This window comes from Episyrphus balteatus, chromosome 3 (assembly GCF_945859705.1).
Source record: "Episyrphus balteatus chromosome 3, idEpiBalt1.1, whole genome shotgun sequence".
Lineage (NCBI taxonomy): Eukaryota > Metazoa > Arthropoda > Insecta > Diptera > Syrphidae > Episyrphus > Episyrphus balteatus.
This window is the reverse complement of record NC_079136.1, coordinates 101,070,568-101,084,414: the sequence shown is the minus strand read 5'-3', so window position 1 is coordinate 101,084,414 and position 13,847 is coordinate 101,070,568. Positions and strand designations below refer to the sequence as shown.

Below are 13,847 nucleotides of genomic sequence, written 5' to 3'. Positions count from 1 at the left end.
AACCTAGGTACCTTTGCGCTTTGGATATACTGGATGAGCACATAATTTCAATAGACAACGAAGAAGCAGTTAACTTTTACGCCGACACCCAGTCGGCATACTATCGTGGCTAAACGCCAATCAAACCAACCCAACTCAACCAACCCCACAACTGGACATCCGGGTCTGAACACCCCGAGGACAACCTAGTCAGCAGACTTTTTAAATTAAGTTTATCCATGTATAATATTTATTTATATTTTATAACTTAGTCATTGTATAAGGTTAGGCCCCTTCTGTGCCAACAAAATTTTATATCAACCAATGTATCTTAGAAATAAGTTAATTTTAAGTCAATTGTAAATAACAAGTTCAATAAACTAAATTGAATTGAATTGAAAGTATTTATAGGATTGTACGACTGTACAAGAATTTGAAAAATTCTAGAAACAATATCATCTAAAAATGCATTTAAAACCCAAGAGAGCAAAAGAGGGTGTCAACCCAAAATATGATAAAAAGGAGGGAAATTCTAAGAAAAATGTCGCAAAATGAAAGAATTACACTAAAAATTTTAAGAAAGGAAATTAAGAAAAGAAGCAAACAAGAAACGAGAGAATTTAATAAACAAAATTTCAAAAAAAAAAAAACAAAGAAAACACCAAATCTGTAAAAAGAAGTAAAAAAAGTATGAAATTGGATAAAGAGTGTGTCTTAGGTGTTACGAAAAATAACGAACAAATTCGGGCAACAGAGTTTATAAAAACGATCGACAAAGTGCATCTAGCAGTAGACTTCAGCAGAAACTAGATCAAAATTCAGAACAGATATTTTCAATGAAGTACTATCCATTGGAGAAATTCCATCTCAATCTTATATAACGCTTCTATATAAAAAAAAAAAGAAAGAAGGACGGCATTAACAACTATGGGGCGATAAGTCTTATATCTAACATCTATTAGATCTTCACGTCTTCCAGTCTATTTCATTTTTATTAATTTTAAAAAAGCTTTCGATTCTATCAACCAAGACCTTATGTGGAACACACTTCTAAACCAAGGTGTAAATGCTCCATAGGTTCAAATTTTCTTTTTCTACTTGGAAAATTAAAACCGAAATCTTCAGAGAATCATTCAAACCAAAGAAAGACCAAATATCACAACCTTTCTTTGCAGCCACTTTAAAAAAATGTTTTAGAAAATTAGAACATCGGCATTAAAATCAATGGAAAAATATCTTTCAAACTTGAGACTTGCCGACGATATACTGATGAGTGAAAATCCTGAAGATCTTCAAGGTTAAATAAGCGATCATAATCAATTATTTTATGTATAAAACGGTATATTTGAATATATGTAATTTCGGACACTTATTTTCTTACTTATAATTAAAAACATTTTTCATTTTTTTCTGTACTGTTGGTGTATAACACGTATCAACCAAATTTTCCACAAGAACCGAAATATACTTTTCTAAAGGTCCTAGGGGTGCTGAACTCGAATCCGAAGTTGGAAAAATTTTATTGGTCTGCATTTGGAAAATACTACCGTTATAAAATGCAAACAAAAACGTTTCCTTTTAGACTGTTGTTTTTTTTATACTGTTCTAAATAGAACAATACCCGCTAACAAAACCAAGTAGATAATGAGAAACTTTAGAAACTTCACAATTATGTACATACATGTCAATTATGTACATTCTGAATATACGCATGTGTTCAAAATGCTGTAAAACATTATACATTAAGTTTACCTAATCATCAGCTGTTTTCACAATTTAATCCATTATTTAAATTGACCTTAAAATTCGAATCTTCAGTTTAAATGATAAATTTAGTACGTTTTGTTTCTTGGAGAGTTGAAAATCATATTTTTCTTTTGCAGGTATTGCTAAATTTGTCTAAGAGTGAGGGGCAAATTTAAGAATAAAAAAAACGACGAAATCTGTTTAATATATTCTGCGTTAACTTAAGTGTAATGTAAATCTCAAATCGTTTTAAATAAATAAAAAAAAGTGGTTGGGAAAGTATCATTGATCTAAACAAGTGATTGATATGCCTTAGACTTGAGCTGTAGGTATACTTAGGTTTTCACACTTGCGATCAAAATTCTAGAATCACCCTCTTGCTTTATGTTAAGAAATTTGTTTCGATGCATTTTAAATGCATTTAAGTTTATAGTATCGATAAAAACTTGGTTCATCAGCTTTAAATAAATCCTACAACAATATCACTTTGGGACATTAAGAGATAATCGTTAAAGTTGAATTATCTCCCAAAAAAACTGAGTTAAATTGAGACAAAGATTAGCTGGAGCCCCCAGCACGTAAATTAATACAATCGAGTGTGGTCGACACAGTCGAGTATCGGCAGCATATAATTTGATTCAATCCCAGGTTTATCAATGGAAAATGCTCGATTGATCTAAAATAGCTTCTGCCAGTGCTTGATCGCATCGACTTTACTCGATTGTACAAATTTGCAAGCTGGCACCTCAGGAAAATTTAAATATTTAAGATAAAATCAAGTGATTTAGTACTTTGCATTTCCCCGCTAGCAGTTATTACAAATTTTTCATTGACATAATTAAACCAAGATTAGACCTAATTTCCAATACTGGTCTCTTATATGTACATTAAGGTGGTCCTTTTATTGTTTTTTTTACGAAATTCCCCGGTGGACGGACATCAATTATTTCTAAATAGCGAAAAAAAATCTCCAATTTTTGCGGATTTCAACTGCTTAGTCTGCATAAAAATAAAAAGATACGACGTTTTACATGTAAAGTACCTGGGTGACCGAGCTTTGCTCGGTATCTTTAAATGTCATAACTTTCAGTGAAAAAAGTCAAATGTAAACAGCAATTTTTTGGAGTGGGTTTGAGTTTGCAATGACCAGTTTTTTCGCGGGTTACAAAACACCACATTCCCACTTTATAATCCAGTTTATTTACGTTTGAATACACATACGACGATCAGTAATGGATAGAAGGGTTACAGGAATCTGCATTATCGAAAATGCCTACAGCAATGAGATCCCTTTTTGTTCAAATTTTAATTTACGGGTCAGAAAGTTTTGGATAGTGTACATAAAGTTAATCTTTTTTTCAAGTTAAGCCTTGTCGGCTTGTTGTGAGTTATTTTATTTTTATACGTTAACAATAGTTGCATTTAATCAAAAGAAAAACGTAAGACAAAGGTAATGTGTGATACCTAATTAACAAATTACTTAAAAGTTTCAATACATGATCAAAAAAGTCATGATCTAAAAATTTTTGTTTAGTTATTGTAACAAAAAGAAAAAGAACAATGCGTAAAATATGGAACCATCCTTCAAAATTTTATTGAAATCGTTAAATCTGTCTCCGCGAAAAAAAACTAATGTAAGAGAAAATACTTTCAAAATGTTGTATTTGCCTAGAGGAAAAAACCCTCAAAATTTTATCGAAATCTTTAAAGCAATTACCAAAAAACTAATATGTGAGAAAAATAAGCGTAGCTGTGAGCGGATGTTTCTAAAAGTACTTCCAAAACATTTTATTCGGCTAGGGGACCAAAACCTTAAAATTTCATCGAAATCCTTAAAGTTGTTACCAAAAAAAATTCCATGTTAAAAAAGTGGGCGTGGAGGTGGGCGGATTTTTCCAAAAATACTTCCAAACTTTTTACTCACTTAGATAAACAAACTCCGAAAATTTCATCGAAATCCTTAAAGTGGTTACCAAAAAAAAATTCCATGTTAAAAAAGTGGGCGTGGCAGTGGGCGGATTTTTCCAAAAATACTTCCAAACTTTTTACTCGCTAAGATAAACAAACCCTGAAAATTTCATCGAAATCGTTAGAGCCGTTTCTGAAAAAACTTATATGTTAAAAAAGTGGGCGTGGCAGTGGGCGGATTTTTCCAAAAAAAACTTCCAAAACTTTTGACTCGCTAAGATAAACAAACCCTGAAAATTTCATCGAAATCGTTAGAGCCGTTTCTGAAAAAACTTATATGTTAAAAAAGTGGGCGTGGCAGTGGGCGGATTTTTCCAAAAAAAACTTCCAAAACTTTTGACTCGCTAAGATAAACAAACCCTGAAAATTTCATCGAAATCGTTAGAGCCGTTTCTGAAAAAACTTATATGTATGTTAAAAAAGTGGGCGTGGCAGTGGGCGGATTTTCCAAAAAAAACTTCCAAAACTTTTGACTCGCTAAGATAAACAAACCCTGAAAATTTCATCGAAATCGTTAGAGCCGTTACTGAAAAAACTTATATGTTAAAAAAGTGGGCGTGGCAGTGGGCGGATTTTTCCAAAAAAAACTTGCAAAACTTTTGACTCGCTAAGATAAACAAACCCTGAAAATTTCATCGAAATCGTTAGAGCCGTTTCTGAAAAAACTTATATGTTAAAAAAGTGGGCGTGGCAGTGGGCGGATTTTTCCAAAAATACTTCCAAAATTTTTTACTCGCTTAGATGAACAAACCCTGAAAATTTCATCGAAATCGTTAGAGCCGTTTCCGAGATCCCAATTTTATATATATTTATTATATATATATACATATATATAAACAATTTTAGCTCGTTTAAAGTTATAAGATTTCACGCGGGAGAGGAGAGGAAGAAAGTCAAATAAAAATCTAAAAAAATAAGGAATTTGTTCCTCAACATTTCTAACCGGATGGCGGCTATCCAACTGCATGTATCGGATAAGGACCACCCTAAGGTACATACATGTGTGTGTATTTCGTTTTTATGCATCTTTCTTATGCCAACTTTTATTAGTAAATTTTTTAAAATGTTGGAGTTTATGTTTCTGTTCTCAATTTAAAGTTGAAGCCATAACAGATATTTCAGTAGAAGTACTGGAATCATGGAAATTGTTGTTTTTAAGAGGCAAACATTAGTGGTTCCATATTTTTGCTCGAAAGTGTATAAATATCTGCACTCCAATTTAAATGAAAGTGGAAAAATAAGAACCGGTCGAAATTAAAATTGAACAAATAGTTTTTCTGGGATAGCAGTTTAATTCAAATTCAGAACAATTTTTCGCTAATATTATAATATTTTCTCATGCATATTTGTTTAAAAGCAGTATTATATATTTAACAAGACATCGTTATTTTGTTTATTTCCTACAGTTATTAATTATTTTCATTTAAAAATGCTTCAACCTGCTTGATATAACATTTTGTTGCTTTGTGTGTAGAAAATATTACAATTATAAAAATTCATGTTTTTTTTTTTTTTGTTTTTAACTCTTCCATTCTCATTGACTTATATACTTTGTCCTAAACATAAAAAAAAAGAAAATAGTGTTTTTTGAAGAATATTTTTTGTATAAAAAAAAAATTTAATTTGTTCTAGGTGCCCCATATCCAGGCCAACCAGGCTATAACCAATACGGGTCGAGCGAACAATATAATTCTTCAGTACCGGCCGGGCAGTTTACTCAAGGTCAAGGCCAGTTTCCACCTCAAAATCGTACCATGTATCCTCCCTATGGTCCGGAGGGAGAAGCGTGAGTCATTTATTATCGATTTTTCTTTTTGCACTATAATAATTATTTGTAATGTCAATTATTATTGTTTCTGATTAAATTAAAAAACAAAACAATTTTCTATATACTATATAACTAAACGTCTCAAAATGAAAAATTGTTTTGCTTTAAGTTCCTCACCGGCTGCAAATACGTACCCTTATGCCAGCCGGCCTTATAACCAACCACCTCCGGGAGCTACTCAAACAGTACCTCCATCGGGTGGTAGCACGACAACGCCAACTGGTCCGCCAACTGGAGCTGGAGCATCTCCCAGTACATATCCTCCTGCTGCTCCACAACAACCAGATTACTATAGGCCTCCTGAACAGGTAAAATTAAAAACATCTATTTTGAATTTAAATTATGGAATGTGAAAAAAAATTTAATTACAACAGAGTCCGCAGCCAAGGAGACATCCAGACTTTGTAAAAGATTCTCAGGGATATGCTGGTTACAATCAGAGACCGCAAATGTATGGTAAGTATTCGACACAAATATTTTTTAAGTAAAATACAAAAATTAAGAAAAACACCAACTTCTAAATATTAAACTTTTTGTCCTCACAGGAGGTTGGCAAGGTGGTGCTGGACAGTACCGTGGCCAATACCCGCCTTCACCTACGCCACAAGCATGGTGTAATTCCCCTCGTGCGTCTGGACCACCACCGCCGCCGAATCAACAGGCAGCGGCTCAATGGGATCAACACCGCTACCCTACACAGTCTCAACCTCCATATCCAGCTAATCAGCAGCAGCCGTGGACAAATATGACCTCACCACAGCAGAATCCCGGTTCGCCACTACGACCACCGCCTCAACGATTGCCAGGCGGTGGATCAGTTGTTGGACTCTCAACTACGGTTGCCATTAGTCCAGGCGGAAAACCACCCTTCAATATGCCGCCACCTCAACCCAGTGGAAGTAGTGTAGCTCCGCCACCTGGCCCACCCGGGTCGGTAGGTGTACAACCAGGTGTTGCAGTCAGCGGCCCATCGATTCCACCTGGACCAAATGTGATGCCCGGTGGAAGTAAAGCAACGCCTCCACCACCACAACCGGGCCAATTTCCTCCGCCCGCAGCCCAAATACAAAAGAAAGACATTGTGTTTCCACCGGATAGTGTGGAATCTACAACGCCAGTCTTGTATCGACGAAAACGTCTTGTTAAAAGTGATGTGTGTCCCATTGATCCATGGCGAATATTCATGTCACTTCGGTCGGGTCTACTTTCGGAAAGCACATGGGCGCTTGATATACTCAACATTCTGCTGTACGATGACTCAACTATCCAGTACTTTGGTTTGACTCATCTGCCTGGATTACTTAGTCTTCTGTTGGAGCATTTCCAAAAGAACCTCGCTGAAATGTTCGAAAACGAAAACAGCGACTGTGTCACAAGTATTTGTAGCCGAAGTAGGGCGCGACACTATGAAAACAACGCTGACAAAGACTGCAATTATAATGTGGACTTAGGACAACTAATGGCACCCACAAACACTGACGAGAAGGTACTGCTGCTTTCGAACACCCCTAACTACACAATGGTCTCACGCAAGAACATGCCCGTCCGGATACAAAATGCCGAAGACGATATATTCGTTTCGGAGCAGCTGAAGCCTTGGGACTTTGATTCGAATAAAAAGTACCAGCTTACTGTGCCAATTGGTAGTGATGCCTGGACGTACGATCACATTGAACGTGATCCACACGATAATGTTATCGACGTTTTTAAGTCTGAGATCATTGACATTCCATTTGCTCGATATATTGGTGGCAGAAGGAGTAAAAAAGACAAATCTGTCAGATTGTTCCATGATTATTTGGATCGAGACGAAGCAGGTCTTGGAGGGGATGATGAAGAGGATAGTAACAACAAAGTACTGGCGTTCAACAAAAAACGAAGACACATTAGCATTTCCAGCAACACAAGCAGCAATAACAATAAGAATGGACTCAGTAATCTTGTCGCAACTGCTAAGAAAAGTAAGTTAAATTTCCTAGAAGCAAGCAGTGGCGATGGTTCTTCAGCTCTTGCGATTTCCATTAAAACAGAGGTTAAAAAAGAGGAAATAGAGGATGTTGCTGTTGGTGCAGATGGTTTGATCTGTGAACGGAGTAGTGATAGTGTCATCAAACCAAAGGACCTTCTCGACAGTGACTGCCGAGAGGTGGACATGGACATTGAACACCCTCGTGTGCTTCTTAATGGCGCTCCTCCGCCTACCAAAAGATCTGATTTCGATCCAAAATCAAGCGTCCGAGATCCAGCATCCGTGCTTCAACGTCGTCGCATGTCTGGCTATGAGGACGAGTGCTATACCCGCGATGAAGCTAGTCTTTACTTAGTTAACGAAAGCCAGGATTCCCTGGCTCGTCGTTGCATCTGTCTATCGAATATATTCCGCAATTTAACCTTTGTTCCTGGTAACGAGACAATTTTGGCGAAATCTTCGAAATTCCTCGCCCTGCTGGGAAAGTTGCTCCTTTTAAATCATGAGCACGTATTAAGGACTCCAAAAACTCGAAATTACGATCGAGAAGAGGACACTGATTTCTCTGATTCTTGTAGCTCCTTGCATGGAGAAAAAGAATGGTGGTGGGATTATTTGATTACAATTCGGGAAAATATGCTGGTTGCTGTGGCCAATATTGCTGGTCATCTGGAATTGTCGCGTTACGAGGAGATTATTACAAGGCCTGTTCTCGATGGATTATTGCATTGGGCCGTCTGTCCATCAGCTCATGGACAGGATCCATTTCCGTCATGTGGATCAAACTCTGCGTTGTCTCCACAGCGCCTGGCTCTAGAAGCCCTCTGCAAGTTGTGCGTAACTGATGCGAACGTTGATTTGGTAATTGCCACCCCGCCACATTCGAGGCTTGAAAAGCTATGCGCTGTTCTTACACGACACCTTTGCCGCAACGAGGATCAAGTGCTAAGGGAGTTTTCAGTAAATTTGTTGCATTACCTCGCGGCTGCTGACAGCTCAATGGCTCGTTCAGTGGCTTTGCAATCGCCGTGTATATCATACTTGGTTGCATTCATCGAGCAAGCAGAACAAACTGCTATTGGAGTTGCTAATCAGCATGGCATTAACTACCTCCGCGAGAATCCGGATTCAATGGGCACGAGTTTAGATATGCTTAGGCGAGCAGCTGGAACTTTGCTCCATCTATCTCGACATCCAGACAATCGGTCATTGTTTATGCAGCAGGAACCTCGTCTTTTGGGTTTAGTTATGAGCCATATATTGGATCAGCAGGTTGCTCTCATCATTTCACGAGTGTTATTCCAGGTGTCTCGTGGTCCTGGCCCAATGCCGTCTATGGAATATCGATTGCAGCAGCGTCAGCAGCTGCATCAGCAACAACAGGACAACATAAAATCCAATGAGAATAGAAAACTGATGCAGCAACAGCAACAGCAGCAGCAGCATACACATCAACAACTACCAGCAATAGTTGTCGATGAAGTCGGTTGCCCCACTGTCGCCGGTGATTTAAGTACAAATGCAAATGTCGCTTCGGCGGCAGCAGTCATAGCAGTAACGAACTTCTCATCTAATGTTCATAGTAGTAATAGCAACAGCAGCAGTAGTTGTTACAGCAGTTCTAGCCTAACTTGTAACAAATCAGAAGAAATCCTAGTACCACCGTCGGCAACCCTTAACGATATTAGCAATAGCAGTAACAGCAGTTGTGGTAGCAGCAACAGCAGTAGCAATATCACTGCTCCCATCATCGGTGCTACTACTATTCCTCCTCCATCAATAGCTTCACCATCTTCGTCATCGTCTTCGACGGCTTCATCGTCGGCTGGAGCAACTGCATCAGCATCATCAACACCTGCGATAACAGCACCCAATAGCATTGAAAATCCAACATCGGGTAGTAGTGGAATTGTTGCAATTGGCAATAATAATAAAAACCTGAGTACAACAACAGCAACAATAACAGGAAATAGTAGTAGCAGTAGCGGTAGTAGTAATAATAATAATAATAGTAGCAACAGTAGTAGCAATAGTAATAATAACACAAATATAAAGGCGACAACATCAACTACGGCCGCTGTTGCGTAGTAAACAAGAAGTCGACGTAGTCGTTATTAGTTTTACAAGTCAGTGGTTAGACAACTGGAGGAATGTGTTTTTGAAAAATAGTAGGGGGTTAAATTTTAATGCGGATAATAGTTTAGAGATGATTTACTGAATGTAGAGATAAATTTTGATCGAATCAGATATTCAAAAAATAGTTTTATTGAAGTATTCCAGCAGAAGTGTCACTGAACATCTTCTTCTGCAACTACTGCAGGAAAATGGTAAAAAGAAATAGTTATTGAAACTGAAAGGGAAGCCAAAGGCATACCAATATTAGCTGGCGAAAAGAGAAGGTGTGTATGAAGTTTGTATGAAAGCAAATATTTTAAAAATAAATTAATAGAAAAACAAAAAAAAAACACAATTCAATTAGTGCTAGTAGTCGTAGTAGAATTATTGGTAGCTTACGGTTGTTTTTATGTATGTATAGCGAAAGAAATAAAACAAAAACATAAACAAAACAAAAAAAATAAGAAAGAGCAGAAGATAAATAACAAGTCATCAGCAGAAATAAGATTTGTTTAATTTTAAATATTTGCTTTTAACGATGCTGTGATTGAATAAAAAGAAATGATAACGACGAAAAGAATTTTCCCGGGGCAAATTGTTTTTTTTTTTTATTTGTTTCTCTTTTCATACACAATTCTTGATGAAAAATAAATACAAAAATAAAACAGAAAAAAAAACTTTGAGACTGCGCCAGCGATGTATACGTGACGCAACAATAAGAGAATATACTTAAATATTGCACTCAATATTAAAAATTAAATTAATATTATATAAATATACATATATGTATATAATAATATGTATATATATATATAACACAGTTTATGTAAAAAAAAATGAAAAATAGGTATTTTTCTATTTGTTATTTAAAAAAAAAAAAAAATAAAATAAAAAAAAACGATGACTTTAAGTAATCCATGAAATCAGCCAAAACATAAAAGAACACATTGATGGTGACTGATCAAAATAAAAACAAAATATACACACACACACAAAACATACATATAACGAAACTTGTATAAAACATAATGAACAAACTCTTCAACATAAAAATATAAAATTTACAAATTAAATATAATAAATAATACTTGACTGCAATTTTTAGCAGGAAACAGTAGATATGCGATGAATGTAACTTAATTATATATTTAAGTAATTATTATTATTATTATTATGATAAAGATATATAAATATATATATATAAATATAACACTCTGAGACAAACCACACACTTATTAAATATTTAAACAAAATAATACATAAATATAATATTTCCTTAAAAACAAAAAATGAAAATAAACTAATCTACTGATTAGAAGCAACTTTAAAAGTTTATATATATTAACTATATTAATGATAATAATAATAAATAATAATAATAATGCTGATGGTGGTTGCTAACAATGATGCATGTTTGAATGTGGATATTTTTAAATCAAAGCTGTAGTTGTATTTAAATTTGTTTAAAAATATTTCTTATTTGTTTTCATTTTAAAACGTCGAAAAAATACATATTATACAAATATTGTTCTCTTAAAAAGTTCTACATAGAAGGTTTAATCTTCAAACACACACAAAAAAAAATATTATGTATAACTTCTGATGTATGTATAATGACTTTAATATAAATAATACAATCTAAGCATTGACTTTCTCTTCAATATTTAGATTAAACAAAATTAAATTAAAAAAAAATTAAAACAAGACAGAAGATTTCACAAATAAATGAAAATGAAAACAAAAAATAATGATGACAACACACATTAATTAAGAACACAAAAAAAAAGAATAATTATAAAAATAACAAACTGCATATTTTGTTTTACATTTTTATAAATATTAATTAAATATAAACTAAATTATAATAATATATATATTTAAAAAAAACAAATATATATGTATGTTTATCGTAATTGTATATGTAAAAAAAAATAATTATAGCGACTATTGTAATTGTATAGGTTTTTTTTATTTGCAAATTAATTATACGAAACTATTTTACATAAAATAATAAATAAAAAAAAGCAAAAAAATACATAAAATGTATGTAGTAGTATTTTTTTTTTTAATTTTTTATATATATTTCGCCTATACACAGCCTCTCATAGGTAACTTATAAATTTATTTAAAAATAATATACAGAATGCATGCTTATTTACTATAAAAAAAACAACTTTCAATTAAATGTGTATACCTATAGATACTTCTGTTTTGTTTAATAGTCTTTTTACATTTCTTATATTTTTACTTGTTTTAAATTTTTATTATTATTAAATTAAATGCGTAAGTACATAAAACGAGTATTCATTAAAAAAAAAAATAAATAAGTAAATAAAGCGACACACCGACGATAAAAAAGCAGCAGAAAACTGTTTACAGAAAAAAAATTAATTAACTGGCAAATATTTTAAAAACCTATAATGAAACATAAATGAAAACATGATGTGTAATTTATTAAAAAATATATAAGCGAATTTCTTGAAAAAAATCGATTTAATTAAGAATCGAAATGAAAAAAAAAAAACATGAAAAAACGTAAATTAATTTAACAAAAAAAAAAAAGAAAAAAAACGGACAAGACCTTCTTGAAAAAAAAATATTCTAGCAAATAAATGGTGGATACTATTAATATATATATATAAACAAACAAAAATATATATAATTAAGGAAACAATATTTAAAAGAAATGCACTAATAATTAAAAAAAAGTAATACAAAAAAAAAAAAAACTTATTAAGGAAAAATGAATGATTGTAGTAATATATATTATACATATAAATAAATTATGTAAAAAAAGAATGAAAAACCATATTTAAGAATAAATATAAAAATTACAAAAATATAAAAAATAAACAATGTTTTTATTTTATTATTGAGTCATTTATCGATTTCTATATATGTAGCATTTGTGTTTCAAAACTATTTGGAATTTGTTACTGCTTCATTTTCCTGATCGCTATAACCGGCCCCTAAAGTGGATAACAACCCTATTTCTACTGCAATTAGTCAAATATCAGCACGTTTGAATGACGAAATTGAAATTCGGTCTGCATTTTAGCGCCTTCCATTTTTGATCTACATAATTCAATTTATTCATTTTGTTTCTGTGCACGAATAACGAAACTGAAGGCAAAAAACGGTATCCTAAGAGAATGATGTCGCGAGTATAGTATATTCAGTCAATTGGGAAAAATTGAAAAAAAAAATAACGTTGTGACGTTAGCTAAATTTCTTGTTTTGTTTTTATTCGCCATCAAAATCTAATTGAGAAAAGCGCTGTCGATTTCTCTGATTGGTTAGGTGTCAGACCTTACGACTGTCTCGTTTTTCATAGTCGCTTCTGTAGTGTCTATAGTTTCCTTCAGTATCGTTTATAGAACCAAATACCTACAAACTTTTATGAGCAATTATACTCAAATCCATCTTTAAGTTTATTTACTGCTCCAAGAACATACAAATCGAGATGACTTTCCACCTAGGGGCGTAGCGATGGTCCAAGCCATGGGTATGATTGTATGTTAAGTTTCATTAAAATTGGTCACTAATTTTTATCAGTGAAATTTTTTGATTGAACTTATCTTTTGCTAATAACGAAAATTGAAAAAAATTAAATTAAAGCGGTTATTCAAATTTGGCCAAAAAGAATATGACGCCAAATCAAATTAAAAAAGACTTCTATTAGACATTGGGGGAATCTGCGCCTTCATATTCCACGGTCAAAAGTTGGCAGCTTTATTTAAACATGACAGACAGAGCGTCGAAGATGATCCCAGAAGCGGAAGCCAACAACATACACCTCTTCAGAAAACGTCAATAAAGTCCATAAAATGGTTTTAGACGACCGAAAGTTAAAATTGCGAAAAATAAGCAAGACTATGGGGATCTCTTCTGAGCGGGTTTACCACATTTTGACCGAAGAATTGGGGTCGAAAAAACGTTCCGTAAGGTGGCTGCCGCGTTTGCTTAAAAAGAACAAATATTCAATCGAGTTGAAATCTCTAAAAAGAATCTAAACTCCATGAACTTCGATTTGGAGTACTGAACAACCCTCTTATTCAGCTGATTTGGCACCATCAGACAACTACCTCTTTCCAAACGAAAAAAAATTGGCTGGACGCTAATTCTTCACCAACGAAGAGGTGATTGCTGAGTCGGAGCTGTTTTTTGAAGAGTTGGAGGAATCGGCCTATAAAAAGGGAATAGAAGCACCAGGAAACACATGAAATGAGTGTATTGGCATAA

The 13,847-nt window shown here is 33.8% G+C and overlaps 2 protein-coding genes across 18 annotated transcripts in view; one reads left to right on the top strand and one right to left on the bottom strand.

The window, feature by feature from the left end:
• Positions 1-11,941, top strand: part of LOC129913417 (trithorax group protein osa) — a 96,587-nt gene extending 84,646 nt beyond the window's left edge. For all 17 annotated transcript variants that reach the window (XM_055992059.1, XM_055992058.1, XM_055992057.1 and 14 more), the window contains 4 exons: positions 5,326-5,479; positions 5,631-5,829; positions 5,896-5,977; positions 6,067-11,941. In XM_055992059.1, the coding sequence (XP_055848034.1) occupies positions 5,326-5,479; positions 5,631-5,829; positions 5,896-5,977; positions 6,067-9,578 (3,947 nt within the window). In that variant the 3' untranslated portion in view covers positions 9,579-11,941. The remainder of the gene's footprint in view (positions 1-5,325; positions 5,480-5,630; positions 5,830-5,895; positions 5,978-6,066) is intronic.
• Positions 1-13,847, bottom strand: part of LOC129913423 (annexin B9) — a 206,492-nt gene that overhangs the window by 40,302 nt on the left and 152,343 nt on the right. The window lies entirely within an intron of this gene.